The sequence below is a fragment of the Capra hircus genome, assembly GCF_001704415.2.
Source record: "Capra hircus breed San Clemente chromosome X unlocalized genomic scaffold, ASM170441v1, whole genome shotgun sequence".
NCBI lineage: Eukaryota > Metazoa > Chordata > Mammalia > Artiodactyla > Bovidae > Capra > Capra hircus.
The window spans coordinates 54519605-54540373 of NW_017189516.1; the positions used below are offsets into that span (position 1 = coordinate 54519605).

At 43.0% G+C, this 20769-nt stretch overlaps 1 protein-coding gene across 1 annotated transcript in view; it reads right to left on the reverse strand.

The window, feature by feature from the left end:
* CA5B (carbonic anhydrase 5B) overlaps positions 1-12651 on the reverse strand; it is a 30866-nt gene extending 18215 nt beyond the window's left edge. The window contains exons 1-2 of the mRNA XM_005701067.3: positions 12562-12651; positions 3553-3747 (exon numbers count right to left, since the gene is read on the reverse strand). Of these exons, the coding sequence (XP_005701124.1) occupies positions 3553-3694 (142 nt within the window). The 5' untranslated portion in view covers positions 3695-3747; positions 12562-12651. The remainder of the gene's footprint in view (positions 1-3552; positions 3748-12561) is intronic.
* Between the last annotated feature and the right edge of the window lie 8118 nt (positions 12652-20769).

Here is a 20769-nt window from a genome sequence, read left to right on the forward strand (position 1 = left end):
GAAGCAACAGTTAGAACCAGACATGGAACAATCGACTGGTTCAAAATTGGAAAAGGGTAAGTCAAGGCTGTATATTGTCACCATGCTTATTTAACTTCTATGCAGAGTACATTATGTGATATGCCAGGCTGGAGGAATCACAAGCTGGAATCCAGATTGCTGGGAGAAACAACAGCAACCTCAGATATGCAGCTAATACCACTCTTATGGCAGAAAGTGCAGAGAAACTAAAGAGTCTCTTGATGAGGGTGAGAGAGGAGAGTGAAAAAGCTGGCTTAAAACTCAATATTCAAAAAACTAAAATCATGGCATCTGGTCCCACCACTTCATGGCATATAGATGGGGAAACAGTGGAAACAGTGACAGATTTTATTTTCCTGGACTCCATAATCACTGCAGACGGTGACTGTTGCCAAGAAATTAAAAGACACTTGCTCCTTGGAAGAAAAGCTATGAAAAAACCTAGACAGCATATTCAAAAGGAGAGACATCACTTTGCTGACAAAGGTCCATCTAGTCAAAGCTATGGTTTTTCCAGTAGTCATGTATGGATGTGAGAGTTGGACCATAAAGAAAGCTGAGCACCAAACAATTGATGCTTTCGAGTTGTGGTGCTGGAGAAGACTCTTGAAAGTCCCATGGACTGCAAGGAGATCCGACCAGTCCATCCTAAAGGAAATCAACCCTGAATATTCATTGGAAGGACTGATGCTGAAACTGAAGCTCCAATATTTTGGCCACCTGATGCGGAGAGCTGACTCATTGGAAAAGACCCTGATGCTGGGAAAGATTGAAGGTGGGAGGAGAAGGGGACAACAGAGGATGAGATTGTTGGATGGCATCACCAAGTTAGTGGACATGACTTTGAACAAACTCTGGGAGATAGTGGAGCACAGAGGAGTCTGGCAGGCTGCAGTCCATGGGGTTGCAAAGAGTGGGACATGACTTAGTGACTATCAATGGCTGCAGAGACCCCTGAGGCTGTTACTGTAATTCCAAAGGGCTCTTAATAGGTTAGTTGTTTCTCAAGATTATTTGAAAGTTAATGAAGACAACACATTCTGGATATCCCAGCCTCTGTATCTGGGAAATACAGAAATTTCTGTGAAGACATTGCAAAACAAACTTTTGAGTACTGTTGTTCTCCAGGCTTTATTGGTGTTCTTTAAAATTAATTGGAGCACTAATAGAACCGTATTCTAACACTGTTCAGTTATTAATAGATAAGTACTGTAAACTAGAACTTTCTCTGATGATGAAAATGGCTGATACGGTAAGTGCTAGGCACTTGCGGCTATTGTCAGCTACAGATTGGCATTTGCCATGGGCACTTGCCATCCATCTCTGCGAGAATTAAATTATGTATTGCTACAGCTGCTGATTTTCAACACCGCCTGAAAGGAGATTAGGATTGAGAGCAGAAGTGTGGCCCTCTGTGCTCAGGGAAAACATGGCAGTACAGGTCGTCAGATAGATATTTTCAGGAGCCGATTTTATGAGCCCAGTTCTTGTATCTCCTCATGTAGAAAAGCACTAATAGCCTTCATGGTGACGACAGCTCCTCATGACTAGGCATTTAGGCTCAATTTCAGTAGGTGATACATGAAGTGAAATTAATTTTTTTCATTTTGGGTAATTGGTGCAGGCTTTTATCTTTATTTTATCATATTACCAGTCCGCAGGGTTAGGACTGTCAACATTTACTGTCTGTAACTTGAGAGCACAGCAAATAGCAGTTTGAGTTGACACCAGTGATTCCCTGGGGCTGATGGGGAATGAAGGTAAAGCATGGGGCACAGGCCCCAGTGAAATGCTGCTTCTCAATCTGCCATCACCCTCCTCCTCAGTCAGTCCTCGCTGTGCTCCCCAGATCCTAAAAATGGTCAGACATCTGAGGGGACTGCTGAGCATATGACATGATGATGGTAGTGATGACATAACAACTGTGGTACTGGAGGTAGCTGCCAGCACTGAGTTCTCACTGTGTGGGACACGCTTGCTAAGGACTTTGAACATTATCTTTTCTAACCCTCAACGATTTTGGATCATTCTTGGTCACTGGGCCTTATGCTGAGGTACTGTGTTTCTAGGAATAATGAGTATTGTCCTTACAGCTAAGCAGATAAGGGACCAGGACATGCTCAGTGGCTCAGGGCAGCAAAGACCAAATATTATTCTGGGTGAAACAAGAAGGGACAGTATAAACATCTAAAGCAAAACCAAATTATGACTGTCATCAGTCTGTCTTAGTAAGCTACAAACAAGAACATGTGATATGGGAAATTAATCAAGGGTAGCCCCTCATCCCTACATCATTACCACTTTTTGTTTTTGTCGTTACCAAAAGGAGCAAACTGTTTTATGGGGTGTTTTTTTTTTTTGGCCCCACCACTCGGCTTGTGGTATCTTGCTTCCCCAACTAGGGATCAAACCAGGGCCCTTATCAGTGAAAGTGTGGAGTCCTAACTGCTTGACTACCAGGGAATTCCTTAGGAGCAAAGTATTCTAAAGACATGAGCATATTGAATATTAGACCCTTAACTTTCAAGTTTCTGTTAAAAAAAAAAAACCTTTCTGTTAGTAACTAGATAAATATGACTAATTTTTTTCCATTTTTAGCCTTAGACTGCAAAGTACCAGTGTTGAGAAGAAGCCATTCTGGGGAGGATGTGGGCTTGCTGGTAGGAAGCCACACCCAGCAACCAGCAATTTATTATGACTCAAGCCAGTTCAGTTTAATGAGAACACAGTTAGTGATGGAAGAAACAAAATAAACTTAGAATAAAAAAATATATATGAAGCAGTTTCAAGGCAATGGATTTAGCTAGACTGGCATTCTCATAAATTCCTTTTTTAATGTGCAAATAAGGTCAGAGAGAGTAAACCCAAGGAAGAAAAGTTGAGAAACCTACAATCTGGAAGCAAACCAACATTGGAAAACTGTGTGAATTCACTGTGAATGGTGGAAAATATAGAAAATAACTATTTGGCAGATACACTTAACCAGTGCATTAAACTCATGTCTCCACCATCACACCCATTATCCTCTCCTATCATCCCAGGGGTTCTGTGCCAGTGTCCCTTTGCCTCCAGGGGACCTTTAGGGAGGTCTTGAGACAGTGAGGGATGCCATGCAACATCTGCAGCGCACAGTCCAGCCCCGACAGCACGGAATGAGCCACCCCCACGGCAGCAGTGCTGTGGAGTCAGGGAAGACCATCTGCCACCTCCCCTGATCTGCGGGGTCACAGCGAAGCACACATGGGCCAGGTGGTCAGCTACAAGGAACTCTTCTGCAATTTCTGATGAGAGATGGAACGCTCCAGACTACATCATCATGATGTGTACCTCAGACTTAGGTCAGCTGTAGCTCAATAAAGTTAGGGGAAAAACTTCCCATATTTTCACAAACAGAGAAATAATGGGGTATTCTCCTCAAGGCATCTAATCCCAGTCTGGAATGCCACTGACATCAGAGCTGCACACACTCAACACACGTGACTCTTAGGAGACAACCAGGCTTCCGCTCTGTCCAGGCAGCCGTGTACTCACAGACTCGGTTCCGGGATTTGTAAGTGCAGGTGTAGAGGCTGCAAGGCCTTGCAGGGGTGGACCTCGGAATCTGAAACCTTCTCCACAGTGTCTTGCATGGAGAGGCTTGAAGAATGACCCTCAGGTAACTCATCACCACCATCTTTAGCTTAAAATCTTGATCAGCTCTCCAGTAGCTTGCAGAAACCTAATAACCTAGAGGCAGGACAGAAGAGGCAAAGCCATAAACAACAGAGGTCCCGATCATGTGGAAAACATCATTCAGATTATAAGTACATAAGAGGGGAGGCCAAATGAGAGTCAGTCATTTATCCACTCTTATTCTCAAACACATTGTTCACCTCATTGGCAGGTCCAGATGACTGACTCAGGCGCCTTGCCTTTACCTTATGGTTACTAAATATTAGCGGTTCAGAGAAAGGACTCTCTTAATCCACAAAATGAAAGAGTGTTAACAATACAGCTTCTTAAATTAAAAACAAAATTTTACTCCTTGAAATCCAGATTAATAGTCCAGCATGGTACTGATATTTAGGAGAAACCAAAGATTAAAGTTTCCCCCAGGCAGCCTGAATTAAAAAAAAAAAAAAGAAATCAATCTGCATCTGGACTGCTTAAAAAAAAAAAAAGATATATCCCCCCAAAATACTCATGGGTAGTTTTTGAAACACTTTTAAATGCTAGTGTGTCCTTTTAAAGAAGTAGGTCTCATATCCCTACATGTAAGACCTGAAGGACTCCCAAAGTTCTGCCTGATCTAAAAGAGAAACCTTCCTGAATATGTGAACCTAACCTAACCTCACAGCTTGGGAATTCTGCCAGTAAACATTTTTGTTTCAAAATTTTTTTGCTCTTAAACACTCTGTTGGGTGCTGGGAGGTAGTAAAGATGAAGCAGGTCATAAAAAAAATGAAGTTCTTGTACATGCTATAATGTGCTGAACCTCGAAAACAGCGTGCTAAGTGAAAGAAGCCAGACACAAAAGGTCACATATGGTATGATTTCATTCGTATGAAATACTCAGAATAGGGAAATCTACAGAGACAGAAAACAGGTTGAGCAGAGGGGGAAACAGGGAATAACTGATGAATCGGTATGGGGTTTTCTTTTGGGTGATATAATTATTTTAGAACTAGATAGAGGTAGTTGTTACATAACATTGGGACTGTACTAAATGCCTCTGAATTGTACATTTTAAAGTGGCTAATTTGGGGAATTCCCTGGTGATCCACTGATTAAGACTCCTCACTCCACTGCAGGGGACCTGGATTCAATCCCTGGTCAGGAACTGGGATCCCACAGGCCATGCACTGTGGCCAAAATATTAAAGATAAAATACCTAATCTTATGTTATGTGAATTTTGCCTCAATAAAATAATGCACATCATATGGGAAGGAAAACACATACCAAACCAGTTCTCAGCAGGTATTGGTACCTCCTGAGTCTGCTTTCTCCTGACAAAGGAGGCGTCTCAGCAATTTGGCCTTGACTGGGGTGCAAAGGCACCAAAAGGGAAACTGAGGGGACAAGAAGACACGTCACTTACTGACCTGCACTTTATTCATTCATACCATGTTTCCCCAAGAAGAGCGTTAGATACAGAAAAAGCACATGACCACAAGCGATGCTGAGCAAGGAGGGACACATTCTCATTTCGTCCTCCCTCTGTTCGTATACTTCACTGCAATTAATTAGCCATGAACTAGTCCTTCTGCCTGTACTGCTGCCCTTGTCACTGCTAGCTCCGAGCTGGAGGAGACAAGGCTGCACCCAAGGGAAAGGAGAGAAAATCACACCTAAGGTGTGTCCAGTGAGCGCAAGACACAGAGAACAGAGAACTTCCTGTCACTGCCCTGCAAAGCACAAGTGAGGGCTCCAGACAGATCTCTATAACTGGCTCCCCACAAACCATGTGCCCACACCCGTATTGTAACATGAAGCACAGCATGGTGACAAGCCAGCCTTTCAGCCCGGGGCCATGCCCTCTGTTGTACACATCACTTTGCCAGTGAACACACTGAACTAAAGGAGTGGAGGTGCATGGTCACCACATTAAAGGGGACCGATAGGGAGCTCGTGACTCCCAGGGAGGCTCCTCTCCTGCAAGCCTAACTCCCTACCTAGGGTCTTTGGGCCAGTGACACCTAAAGTGTGTCTGCGTTGCCAAAGGTATTTGATATTCTCAAACCAAGTTAAAATCACTTTTGTTCATAGTTTTATGTGTATGTTTGCATATATACATTTTAAGGGTGTGGGTATGTAAAAATATACCTTATTTAAGATATGCAAAGTCTGACACGATTTCAAATAGAGACTGATAATGAAATTTCAAGATATTATCTTGATAGTGCCTTGAGTCAAACGAGTACCTTGTTTTCAAAAATCTCAATATTTGAAATATCATTAACCGAATTAACTGAGCAAGGTTAAAGAGTGGACGATTTGCCACATCAATTCAGAATCTATTTCTGCTTTTTAAAATTTTTTTATTTTGGAAAACTTCAAACTTATAGAAATAGTGAAAATACTGTAATAAAACTACCTATGTACTTGCTACTGCATTTCAACAATTATCTCTTGGTGGCTAAGCAAGTTTTATTTGTGCCCAACCCACCACTTCCCCTCTCTGAATTATTTGAAACAAATCCAAGAAATCTTAGAAACTTATCCATGATTTTATTTTCCACATGAAAGTGAAAGTGAAAGTCACTCAGTTGTGTCCAACTCTTGTGACCCCATAGACTGTCCATGGAATTCTCCAGGCCAGAATACTGGAGTGGGTAGCCTTTCCCTTCTCCAGGGGATCTTCCCAACCCAGGGATCGAACCCAGGTTTCCTGCATTGCAGGTGGATTCTTTACCAACTGAGCTATCAGGGAAGCCAGGGAAAATATCCTCCAAATTCATAGTTTGTTCTCCATGAAAATAATCTATATGAAATAGCCCTTGGCAATAGTTTATTGGCAGAATATGAAAACTGTCAACTTTTCAAACTTAAAAACAGCACAAAAGCACAGTAACCAGATACCTTCTCAGTGCCTACCTATCCCTTAAAGTAAACACTTCATTTCTCTCTTGATATCTCCACTCTAATCTTGGATTAGCACTCAGGTTCAGAACTTTATGCTTCTAATTTATAAGACTATGTCTAGCATGAAACAGCTGGAGAAGGCAATGGCACCCCACTCCAGTACTCTTGCCTGGAAAATCCCATGGACGGAGGAGCCTGGTAGGCTGCAGTCCATGGGGTCACTAAGAGTCAGATACGACTGAGCAACTTCACTTTCACTTTTCACTTTCCTGCATTGGAGAAGGAAATGGCAACCCACTCCAGTATTCTTGCCTGGAGAATCCCAGGCATGGCGGAGCGTGGTGAGCTCTCATCTTTGGGGTCGCACAGAGTTGGACACGACTGAAGCGACTTAGCAGCAATAGCAGCAGCAGCATGAAACAGCATAATCTATAATCACGGGTCAGCAGGGTCAAAGGAGTATATGAACGGAAATGTTTAAGATTAAGACTGAAGGGAGTTCCCTGGCAGTCCAGTGGTTAAGGCTCCCAATGCAGGGGGAATGGGTTCAATCCCTGATCAGGTAACTAAGATCTTGCATGCTGCACGGCACAGCCAAAAAGAAAAGAAACAAAAAAGATTAAGATTTAATGTACGTCCTTCAATTTATGCAAGAAAGAATCCAGAACCAGAGGAGCAGGAAAAACAGTCATTCAGTAACGCTGCACAAGAAGTAGAGTTTCTGTGACTTCAAATAGTGTAAGGTCTGAGAAAAGCCCAGAAAATCCTGTTAAGTATTACATAAATGAAAATTATTATTACTCAAATTGAATTTGCTAAAATGCTACCCATGATATAAGTACAAAAATAAAGAAACTAGAAAGCAGCTTTAGATGATTTTTAATGTCATTATTTTCTTTTTAAGACAGTATCATGAAGTAATTCCGACTAAATAGGATTCTCTCTGATAAAATCAATTTGTAAACTTTCAAAATTGCTAAGAGATATGGGGAAATCTTGCCTTAATTCTGTGCTTCTTTCCATTGACTTCCATTCCTGTATTGAAGCAATAATGAGTGATTATCTCATGCAAAGCACTGTGTTGGGTTAAGATAATAAAGTTATGTTTTCTCCTTATTCTCACAAGCTTGCCATCTACAAAGAAAAACTATTTAAACAAATAACTTCTCTTTTTAAGTTACTTTTTCATTGTAGTAAAATATACATATTTATTGTTTTCACCTTTTTAAAGTATACAGTTCAGTGGCATTAAATACATTCACAATGTTGTGTAACCATCACCACCAAAACTTTTTCATCATCCTCAAAAACAAGCTCTGTACCCATTAAACAATAGCTCCCCATTCCTTCCCATGTCATAGCCCCTAGGAACCTCTATTCTTTCTGTCTCTATGTATTTGCCTACTCCACAGTGGACTCATAGAATATTTTTTTCCTTGAGTCTGGCTTATTTCACTTAGCATAATTAAATACTTCTTAATCAGAGTCAGATCTGATGACAGCCCTGACTTAACTCAATGAGAACATAGAGAGTAGAGGCTTTAACTTTCAGGAACAGGTATCATCTGGAACCATGGGTCAGAGGGGACAGTTTTAACAGGTGGGGCAAAGGCAGAGAGATGGCCGGGGAGGAAAGATAAGGACATTTAGGCGATGAACGGACTGCTTAAGAGCCGAGGCCAGAGAGGACGACTGGGGTTGAGTTGAAATGGGAAAAGCTTTGGGTTTCTTCAGTAATCAATCTCAGTGTCAAAAGAGGTGGGCAAACATGTGAAAAAGGACTCCTTTCTTGCTTACAATCTGGATGGTAATGCCCAGGAAGACAGTGCCAAGTGTAAGATACTGGTTTGTCCTTCAAAGGGAAGGTCGTGATAAGACAAGGCCACAGACATGCCTGATGACTGAGGGAATTGTACAGAAAAATGGGCACACACTTGGCCCTGCCTGTGGAGCTGGGTGGGGAATCTGAGGCCTGTTGGCATGGCACCTGGAGAAGTCTGGGTAACTGATCCTTGGTCTAGCTCCACAGAGAGTAATCAGGAAAGCACGAGGCCAGGGTGAGCTGACATCATAGGCTGGGGCTGACTGCTGGGGCCATGGCCATTGGGGGACTGCCCTGCATGCTACAGTCGTGCTCTCTGTGAACAGCATTGAGGCTAATGACACATGGCCCAGAGGAAGTGTCTCCTGTCCACTTCGAGACTGGCTGTCTAGGGCTGGGGGGAAACGAGCTCCAGACTATCTAACATCACCCTCACTCACAGTAGTCTCCCCAGGGCCCACTCGGTGTGGGGGGGGAATGCATGTAGTAGTCTGGAGAGCTGAACCTCTGTCCCCTAAGAATGCTGCTGATCTCACTGAAGAACACTGACTCTGAAGATTACCTTTTGTGTTTTTAGACAAATACAAAACCCAAATCCTTTTTTTGGTAACAGAGCCAAGTGTATCAGAACTTCCCATCCTCCCAAGTCTTCTATGAATATTTTTCAAGGTGTTGGCTAAGCAGATACTCAGGGAACACAGTGGAAGGTAGAGCTGGATAGAGATTTGAGATTACTTAAGGGAATATTAATTTCCAAGAGACAAGGTGACTTTCAGATGTTATTCCCTGTGTACAGGATGAAGCACTGATGGTTTCTGATGACTCTGTCAGCTCGGCACAGGATGGATGGGACTGGGCAAAGAGGGGAGCCAGGAAAGCCATTCAATCCATCACTCTTATTCTGTCATTCACGAGGACATCAATCAAATATGATAAATAGCAATGTTGTGGACAATTAAACTAAAATATGTTCAGTGAAAAGTAGAGCAGGCTAAGGTGAATTTGTAGTGCCACAGGGGAGGGGGTGTTGGGTTTTAAATAAATTGCTCAGGAGAAACCTTATTGAGAAGGTGAAATTTGAGCAAAGACCTTATTGAGAAGGTGAAATTGCTCAGGAGAGACCTTATTGAGAAGGAGGTGAAAGAATTAGTTATACGGCTTTCAGGAGGAGGGTTATTCCAGGCAGAGGAAAATGCCTGTGCAAAAACCCTGAGGTGGGAGCTTGTCTGGCACATTCAGGGGACAGTGAGGAGGCCAATATGACGGGAGTGCAGCAAAGCAGAGGTAAGGCAGTAGGAGATGAGGTCCAGAGGTAATGAATGCTAAGCAGATTTCTAGGCCATTGTAAAGGTTCCCCACTGTGGGAACACAATAGAGTTTTTGGAGTAGAGGAGGAATTTAATCTGATATACATTTTAAAAATGTCATTCAGGAAAATGGAAAATGACCAGAATGGAAGAAAGAAGCGGGGACCCCATTCAGGATAATCCAAGGGCTGCAACTAAGGATGCTGCAGTGAACGTGGTGGGAAGTGGTTGGGCACTGGCCGTATCTTGGGGACACAGCCTGTAAGATGTGAAAGAAAGCAGTCAAGGGAGACTGGCAGATTCTTGGCCTAAACAACTGCAAGGATGGAGTTGCCATGAACTGAGATGGGAAGGCTGTGTGTGGAAAAGGGTTTGGGTGGGAAATCCATAGATCAGATTTGGGTATGTGGAGTTTGAAATGAAATTCCAGTAATTCAACTGAGAGAATATGGTAGAATAGTCTAACTCATGGTAGAACGAGGATGAATCCCTGAACAGAGAAACAGAACCTGGCACAGCGGGCGAGGGAAAGATGGTGCTCTTATTGCTAACCCTACTGGATTTGAGGTGCTGGGGCGGGGGCAGGCGAGAGCAAAGGTCTAGGGAGAGTTGGCAATGCAGTGCTGCTGCTCAGGAGACGTGAGGCTAGAAAGAGAAACAAAATCCCCTCCCCCAGGGCTAACAGGTGTCTAGAGGGAGACTAACAAAATGGAGTGATTAGGGAGGCCTAGAGAAAGGGAAGTCAAATGCAATCAAGGAAGGAAGGGAGCATGAAAGGTCAGGGGCAAGGAGGGTTCCAGGGAAATCCGAATACAAAGAAAACTTAGCTAATGCTCAGTTACAATACCTGTAACAATACATGAGATTATTTATGCTAAAGCCAAAGGCCAATCCCCTCTGTTACATTAAAAAGGTAGAATTTATTGAGAGGTGAGGTGGTTATTTAAATTTACCCATGGGTCTTATAAAGCCCAAGCTAGTGAAACCACAAATGTTTAATTATCAACCATAATATGTAACAGTAAACTACTAGCAGACATTACTGGGTGTCACAGAAAATCTGTCCTTACTTATGTGTGTCCTTAAAGATGGGACCATGGGATGAAGGGGCCCCAGAAGAGCCTTTGTTATTGCTAATTATTTACGTATGTCCCTGGATCTTACTGATACATCCCTTATCTGTTTTGCAGATTTGGAAATGTGTGAGGGAAAAAAAAGATTCTGAAAGCCTTTAAAAAATTATTCGTAAATCATGTATTAAACGACAGTAATTTGAACTCTGCCTGATTAAGCAATTTATAATACATGCAAAACAGCAAGAAAAAGGTACTGTGACTAAAGGTTACAATTACATTGAAAAAAATTCCTGATTCTCATCAGATTCACTTTTCCGTTTCTCACCTCCTCATTTCCAAAGGAAGCAAGCCTTTTGCAGTTCCCTGACATGGAAATTAGGGGTTATGTTGCCATGTCTTGACTGAAAAAGCTGAATTTCTTCTCACCCACTTCTCTGATAGCAGGATCCCAAACTGGGATTGCCAAAGGTTTCAGAATACATTTCTAGTAGCTGTTTTGCGTGCTGCAATTAACTTCCCCAGTGTGGCCAATGAGATGAAATGCATTTCCCTCCTTCCATCAGATTTCCAAAATACTCATCTTTCCTCAGTCTTTATTGAGTTCTGACTGTGAGCAGTCACAGCCTTTTGCCTTGCTCCTAGGACAACAAGGCAGGAGTGTACAGAGAGAATGGTATCCTGCTGCTCTTGACCTTTTGGTGAATTTTAGTCCTGCTACTATGTAAAAATTGTCTGAGTAAAGGAAGAAAGCTCCAGATAGCTGAAAGGTTTTCCATTCCTCCAAATGTGCAAAAACAGTGATCCTTCTGTAGGATGTGCAAGGGAGGAGAGGGGTAGGGTCTGGGACAGCTTCCCTCAGAGAAATCTAGCTATTCCCTTGCATATTCCAGCAAGGTTTTTAATAGCAGAGTGAAGATGGCCAGATGAGTAGTAAAGGGGGAAGAAGGGGAAGCAGAAAGCAATGTGGTTTTCAGTGGCTGGGTGAGAACAAGTTCTGTCCACATTAAGGTGTAGACATTAACTTCTCAAATATCTCAGTTTCCCAGTGAAAATACGCCAGAGGGGAGGGCACTTATAATAACAAGTTCGCACCAGCCTCAGGGCAGTAGCATTTAACACTGAATTTTAACACTGAATGCCACAAAGACTCAAAACAGACATCAACAATGTTTGTACTGCGGAGGTTCTCCTCCAGTTCTGGGGCGGGGCACGAAACAAAAAGGCAAAAGGGAATTGTGGAACGGAGAACGCTCAGATTTGTCCACGTGACACAGCTGTGAGGCAGATACCCTGCCCTGGGGGTGGCTATGACTCCGTTCTCAGACCCGGACATATTGGTGGGGCGGGGGGGAATGCAGGGAAGACCCAAGTCATTCCTAGTTTGCTGCGCCTCGGTTTTCGGAACTGCAATCTCAGATTTGTAGTCCTTATTCCAATTTCAAGCTATTTCACAGCAGGTTGGACTTTTTGAGTTATTCACATCCAACCACCCCTAGCAAAACTCCCTCCCAAGTAACTACCCTTATGCCCCGACAAGTTCCCTGAGACAGCTGTTTACCCGTCGACTGCAAATAATCCTAAAAGAGGTGCAGCCATCTGGTTGGTGACTCCCACAGTAGAAGAGGTCCCGGGGCAAGGAGAACGGGCGGGGGCGATGCCCTACGGGCCTCCGCAGTCCCCGGGCAACTATTCGCAGGACCAACAGCTGTCCGGGCTCTGAGACCCGGCCTGCCTCCAGTACAGTCCCCAATCTACGTGGCTACCCATCCTTACCTGAGCCTTTCCCCAGAGAACGAACCGTGCGGCTCGCTCTAGTCCCCGCAGCAGGAGCGCTTGGCCATCGTAGCCACGCCTCCATCTCGCCCACAGCCCTGACCAAGCGCGTACCCCTCTAGGTCACGCCCCATATGGGATAGCCGCGCCCCTCCAGGCCGATCCTGTCCCTGCCGGTTGGCCTGGCCATGTTCCTCGCTCCAAAGCCACTCCCTTTTCTTTAGGACCCCACCTTGAGTTCCGCCTGGGCCCACCCCCTCCACCTTGGTAACGCCCCTGCATTCCGCTCTGGTCCCGCCCCTCAAGCCCTGCTTAGCGGCTCAAGCTCCCGCCTTGGAGCAGGACTTTGTTGCGGGAATTCGCGGTCGTGTGGGCGGCCCTCACCTTGAGTCTAGAGAAGCCCTCTTGGGTTCTGGCAAAGTTTTGTCGCATGAAGTCAGATGGCGGGCCTAAGTGCCTCGTCTAAAAAATTGCTTTTCTCAAGTTTCTCTCATTTCCAAACATCAAGACTAGATATACTGAGAACAGGTGATTCGGGGAAACGCAAACACTGGACAGATCTTGCAACCGTGATTCTTTCCTCTAGTTTGCATTTCCACTTTACCCCAGTTTCTTTGACCCAGTTTTCATGTCCTCCAGACTGGAAGTCAGTTTTCACGTTCTTTAAACCAGAACTGTCACCCACGTTCTTTCTAGTCCCTTGTGCATGCTTGCTAAGTCGCATCAGTAGTATCCGACTCTTTGTGACCCTGTGGACCGTAACCCACTAGGCTCCTCTGTCCATGTGATTCTCCACGCAAGAATACTGGAGTGGGTTGCCATGGCCTCTTCAGGAGATCTTCCTAACCCAGGGATGGAACCCGCATCTCTTATGTCTCCTGCATTGGCAGACAGGTTCTTTACCACTAGCGCCACATGGGAAGCCCCTTCTAGTCCCTCATGGGACCTTAAAGGCTAGGAGATCAATGGAGTAAGCAGAACTCATGTATTTCCTGGTGTCTCTGGCTCCAGTGAGCTCTTGCTGTCTAGGGCCTGTCAAAACATTATCACATTTAGACTGAAACTCAGGTTGCCACTCTGAGTGCGTTGAGATTGTTCTGCCAGCCTCATTCTCTCCATTTACAACTCTGGGTCCACAAGGAAAGTATGTAGAGGTGATAACAAGCTTTCCCACCCCTATACAGAAATGTTTGATTCATTCATTCAAATCATATTTATTGAGAACATGCTCCCCTGACAAGCCTCAAGGAGTTGCAGAATGAAGTAGTTCCAACTTGGATTGGGACATGACAAGAAATGATGAGAAAAAGATGTGGCAATAAATTGATATGTAGAAAAGGATTTGGTAATCACAGGTCTTCCTGATTTGATTAATAGAAATATTTTGGGGGAGCAAATATAGAAGCAAACTTTTATAGGACTTAGTACACTTCTTTACACGATAAATTCTCAGTAAATCTTCACTGAAACCCTTTTGTGTAGAAAGATAACATTTCCCCTTCTAACCAGTAAAATTTGCTACTTCTATATCTTCAAGTATGCAAGGGCTTCCCTTGTGGCTCAACTGGTAAAGAATCCACCTGCAATGTGGGAGACCTAGGTTCGATCCCTGGGCTGGGAAGATCCCCTGGAGAAGGGAAAGGCTACCCACTCCCGTATTCTGGCCTGGAGAATTCCATGGACTGTATAGTCCATGGGGTCACAAAGAGTCAGATACGACTGAGCGACTTTCACTATATCTTCAAATGCCAACAAATAAAGATTTTATGATAGCATATTTGGTTACTTTTTGTTCTCTTCCCACCCTCCACTGCATTTCTGGCTTGAAGATAGTGGGAATGTTCACAGTATTGTGCTAGAAGGAACACAAAGAAAAGAACACTTTTCAACTGAACGCTTTCATTAAGCTCACCCTGACCCTGAAAACTCTGTCTCATTTATAAAATATTTCAACTATCAGTCATTTTTTGCCCTAAAAATGAACTCACAGAAACTGGTCCAAATACAAGCTGTACAAATTAACGAGTCAATTTTTGTACAGTTAGTCATACTTCACTTCCTTCCACAAATGATTTGAAGTAGTTTACTAAAATATAGGTATTACTGGATAAATGAAATAGTTGAAGGAACCAGGGAAAGTGGAACTTAATGGAAGGAGAATAATGCAGCTGATGATAAAATTAGCTTTTAAGTGAATAGGCCATCAAATCCAAAATAGCTGTTTAAAATCAATCAGAGATTTGCCCCCCAGGCTTATGAATGGCAATAGAAACAAGGAAATAGCTATCATTTAAAGGTCTTCCAATGTTCATAAGATAAAAATCAACCTTTTGTTCTTTTAGAAATGCAGTGTTTCTTGAATTTTAGTCCTGGAAGAAATCCCATTTCTCTGTGTAGATGATGTAGTGACCTAAGTGGGAAATACAGAATTAAGCACAGGTCCCCTCAATGTAAACTGTTGGTACAATCACTAAGCACAGTGCATTAATCAATCCTATGAACCATCAAAACTTTTCTGTTCATCCAAATATACAGACCCTTAATGGTCTGACTTAATTCAGGATAGCAGTTTGATAATTTCTCCCCAGGATGGCAAATATGTTTCAACTCATATGTCAACTTGGAGTCATTTGTAGTGGCTGCTTTGATAACTGTGTTGACTTTTGTGGCTTTGTCTAGGCTCAGAAGGAAGAAGTTCTGTGACTGATTAGCAATGTCTATCATGGGTGCAGAATGGGTGAGTGGCTGCATGCAAAACCCTATCTGGTGTCCCTGATTTGTAGAAAGGAGGTCTTGATCCAGGGCTTTTGTATCAGTTCAGTTCAGTTCAGTCACTCAGTCGTGTCTGACTCCTTTTGACCCCATGCACCACAGCATGCCAGTCCTCCCTGTCCATCACCAACTCCTGGAGTTTACCCAAACTCATGCCCATTGAGTTGGTGATGCCATCCAGCCATCTCATCTTCTATCGGCCCCTTCTCCTCCCACCCTCAATCTTTCCCAGCATCAGGGTCTTTTCAAATGAGAAGCTCTTCACATCAGATGGTCAAAGTATTGGAGTTTCAGCTTCAACATCAGTCCTTCCAATGAACACCCAGGACTGATTCCCTTTAGGATGGACTGGTTGGATCTCTTTGCTGTCCAAGGGACTCTCAAGAGTCTTGTCCAACACCACAGTTTGAAAGCATCAATTCTTTGGCTCTCAGCTTTCTTTATAGTCCAACTCTCACATCCATACATGACTACTGGAAAAACCATTGCCTTGACTAGATGGACCTTTGTTGGTAAAGTAATGTCTCTGCTTTTTAATATGCTGTCTAGTTTGGTCATAACTTTCCTTCCAAGGAGTAAGCATCTTTTAATTTCATGGCTGCAGTCACCATCTGCAGTGATTTTGGAGCCCCAAAAAATAAAGTCCTATCACTTCACGGCAAATAGATGGGGAAACAGTGGAAACAGGGCTTTTGTATAGTCACTCCAAATCTACAGTTCTCTAGACGTAGTGTTAGTCGCTTAGTCAGGTCTGACTCTTTGCAACCCCATGGACTGTAGCCTGCCAGGCTCCTCTGTCCATAGGATTCTCCAGGCAAGAATACTGGAGTGGGTAGCCATTCCCTTCTTCAAGAGATCTTCCTGAACCAGGGATTGAACCCTGGTCTCCTTCATCACAGGCAGATTCTTTTCCGCCTGAGCCACCAGGGAAACCCACAGTTCTCTAGGGCTTTTGATAAATACCTGACAGTAGAGAGTTCAAGGTCCCTCTCTCAAACTCTGTCCCATCCACACTGGTCTTCCCCTGTCCACTCCTATCTCAGAACATTTTCCTTCACCTTTCCCATTGTTTGGACTATTCTTTGCCTAGATTTACATGGCTGGCTTTTTCTCATCTTTCAGGGTTCAGCTAAAATGCCATCTCTTTAGAGATGTCTCTCTTAACATCCATATCTGATGTCATATCCAGAGCCTCTCAGTCTGTACTGGGTGTATGATTCACCTGGAGATCTTATTAAAGTGGAGACTCTCAGTGGTTCCGGGATGTGCACTGAAGTTCTGCCTTTCAAGGAGTCTCCCAGGAGATGTTTACAAAAGACACTTTAAATAGCAGCCTAACTTCTCCCTCTCTGTCACATTATTTGTTTCATTTTCTTCATGTTATATCTCACTATTTGAAATTATATATATATATATATATGTTTGTATATTGGATTGTTTGTTGATTGTTTATTAAATGTAAATTCCATGAGAGCAGGGACTTTGACAAATTGATTCAACTTTGTATCCCCAACACTTAACACAGTACCTGGCACATCTGTGGATGCTCTTTCAATGTTGCTGGATGAACGATGTTATTCAAGATTCACTGATTTCTTTATCTCTTCAGTGCCCATGTATCAACTATTGAGTGACTGTTTATTTACATACCAGGAACTAGATTATAAGTGGAAAAAAGGCAGTGCTTCTCAGGTACCAGTAAGTGAACTGTTAGTTACTGGTCCAAACTGAGATAAGAAACTTGAACTAGAATGTAAATCTGATCTGTCACTAAGGACAATGTTTAGTTAGGATAACATTTTCTTTTCTTCATAGCAAGACTTTACTGATGAAGCAAGCAATGAATGAGTTGTTTTCCCTTCTGGGGCAAGTTCCTCTTCTCATCCTGGTAACTGTCAGAATTGGCACCTGGTGGTAGGACACATTTTGAGTAGTGCTGATATAGAGGAGAGAAATATGTAGTCTATTATATGAAATGTATGATTTTCCATCTTCAGAGAATTTATAGGCAGGTAGAAATACACATTTAAAGATAGAGTTAGAAGATTTTTAGTTACTTGCTACAATAAACAATTGTATGAGAGAACAGAGACTTGTGAGAGAGAATGAACACTTTTTTAGGAGAAAGAATTGCCCAATTTAGGAGAAAATGGGGAATTGTGGAACAGAACAGAAAATTGTGAGAGAAAGGGATAATTATAGAAGAGAATGGAGAAGTGTGGGAGACAATGGGGGAATTTTGTAAGTAAAGGAAGAATTGTGGGAGAAAAATAATTATTTGATAGAAAAGAATGATGAAAGAAAGGACTCTGGGAGGGAGTGAAAGATTGTGGACAAGAACAGAGAACTGTGGGAGAGACAAGAAATTTGGGGTGACAAGGTGTAATAGTTAAGTTTATGTGTCACTTTGTTGGGCTACAGTGCTCAGTGTCACTCAAACATTATTCTGGATGCTTCTGTGAAGGTGAGTTGTGGAGGGATGATATTAACATTAACATCAGTGGACTCTGAGTAAAGTATCAGTCAGTTCAGTCACCCAGTCATGTCTGACTCTTTGTGACCCCATGGACTGTAGTCCACCAGGCTCCTCTATCCATGGGGGTTCTCCAGACAAGAATATTGGAGTGGGTTGCCATGCCCTCCTCCAGGGGATCTTCCCAACCCAGGGATCAAACCCAGGTATCCCGGAGTGCAGGTGGATTCTTTACCATCTGAGCCACCAGGGAAGCCCAAGAACACTGGAGTAGGTAGCCTATCCCTTTTCCAGGGGATCTTCCTGACCCAGGAATCGAACTGGGGTCTCTTGCATTGCAGGTGGATTCTTTACCAGCTGAGCTACCAAGGAAACCCCACATGCCACTAGGCATGGCCAAAAAAAAAAAAAAAAAAGAATTTTGGCCTGGAAAAACAAGCATTATAGGCCAAGAACATGAAAAATATTTCAATATAACATCCAAGAAACAGTGTAGATAATTGAACATCTAAGAGAAAATATCAGAAGACTTAGTCCATCCTTGCTTTTACTGCATGGGACTTAATATAATTTATTTGTCTTAATTCATAGACACACAGGTACACATGCACCCCTTTCAAGAAAATGTTCTTTAGATCCCCACTTTAGGAATACAACTTGGGCAAAATTGCAGTTACTCAGTTTGTTTAGTTTTCATTTCCCAGCAGTAGTGATTAACTTTCACTGAAATAAAATAATGTTAGACTGTGAAAAATAAGTCAAAATTTATAATGGTTGTGACTGTTAACCTGTAAAATTTGATGAGTCTTTTGAATATCCTAGGATTGAATATCATGAGATTTTCTCATCGTAAAGTAGAGCATAGAATATAAGGATAAAGACAAAAATAATTTTAAAGTCTAGTTTATGACAAATGCTATCATAAAGTTGGTTTTCTTTTTACCCATCTAGGAAGTTTTTTCTTCTATCTAGAAATGAGAAAAAAAATTATAATGCACCCAAGACACTTCATTTCCAACAGTTTGAAGCTTAGAAATCCAGTTTATGATAAGAATTAGTCAATTCAGCAGTCAAATATTCATGGACCATGAGAAATGCAAAAAACAAAAAGAACCAAATATAGTTCTTGCCCTCTAGGAAGTTTTAATTTTGTAGGATACAAAAGTAAATCATGTTGGCTATAGCTGCATGTATGAATGTGAAAAAATACTATGAGAATACAGGAGGAAAGGATAAAAAGTTGGATTGGACTATTATAAAACTTTACCCAAAAAAGGATAAGAAAGGTTTCTCAAAGAAAGTGATAGTAGAGGTAGACCTGGAATTATGGCTAAGACATTTAAAGGTTAAAAAAAAAAAGAAAAATTTCATAGCATTCAAATAAAACTATAGTATAAATATGCAAAGAACAAAGGTAGCTGGTGCTGGCTGGTAGAATGGCTCAGATGGGGGCAATAGTGTAGGTGCATCTGACCACTGGGTTCAGACCTCAGAGGCCAGAGAGTTCGGATTCTCTGTCACAGGCCCTGGTGCTAATGAAGATTTCGATGTGGAAACGTTGTTGTTGTTTACTCGCTCAGTCATGTTGGACTCTTTACGACCCCATGAACTATAACCCACCAGGCTCCCCTGTTCATGGGATTCCCCAGGCGAGAATACTGGAGTGGGTTGCCATTTCCTTCTCCAGGGGATCTTCCCTACCCAGGGATCAAACCCGTGTCTCCTGCATTGGCAGGCGGATTCTTTACCATTGAGCCACCAGGGAAGCCAGATGACCTCAACATAAACGACAAGGAGAGCAAGGAAGGTAGAACAGGACTCATGACTGAATTTTTAGTGTGGCAGCTCATAGTCCCTCTAACACCCAGGGGGCGCCAGTGAGGCTCTATAGGGAGGGAAAAAAGGACAAGAATTAGAACAAATGAATGAAAAGTGGAAGCAGGAGAAGGGGAGTTTGAGCATAATAGGTGACATTGACTTTATGCCACCCTTTCTGGACCTAAGTTATTGTTTCCACTTGTAAGGTGACACCCTGGACTGAAGGATATTTCAGTTTTCACTCAGGTTTACTAATTCTGCAGTGTTCTGTGGGGTTGAGGTAGGTGCTATGTAATCTGAAAAACCAGTTCCTGAGCTAAGTGATGTGACCAGAAAAGCCCAGAAAAAGAAAGCTTTCTCAGGATGGAAGTGAGGAGGAGGTGGTTGCCCTGGTGGAGGATCAGATCCACATGGTCTTAATCCAGGGGACTTTGGGAACAAGTTTTGACTTAGAACAGATGAGTGAATTCCAAGAACACAAGGAGCAGAAGAGGTGAGCACATCAGCTGTCTCCTTGCTCCCCGTTGTAGGTCTCTCAACCTTAATGCGCCTCCTACTGACCTCACTCTCCTTCCTTCTGGCCCCTTCTGATCTGCGAGCAGAGGAGCACTGTTTCCTTCTACTCAGTTTTCCCAGGCTAGACATCCCTGTGGTTCTTGACTGCCTTCACATCTGCACTCTCCATAATCAGTCATAATCAGTGACTGTGAGGCCCTGTAGCTTCTGCCTCCTAAAGGTCTCTTGCATCTGTCCCCATGTCTCCACACCAATTGGCACTGTCATCACTGATGCACCACCACTTCCTCCCTGACTTGTTACAGCTGGCTTATGGCTGACATCTTGGCTCTGGTCTCTCCCACACTATGCACCATACTGGTCCTATAGGCAGATCTTAGCATGTCTCTACTAACCTAAGCACATTAACTTGCTTTTCGGTGGCCACCAGATAAAGTCCACACTCCTTGGTAGAGTCTGTAAAAGCACTTATTACCTGGTCCCAACCCTTCCCTCCAGCTTCCCACAACCCATCCACACCATCCCATGCACATACAGACATTCTGCCCTGTGTCTCCACACAGGACCTTCTCTCTCTGGGTTCTTTCTCCTCTCTGATGCTGATCTATTGTACAAGGCTTAGCCTGAAC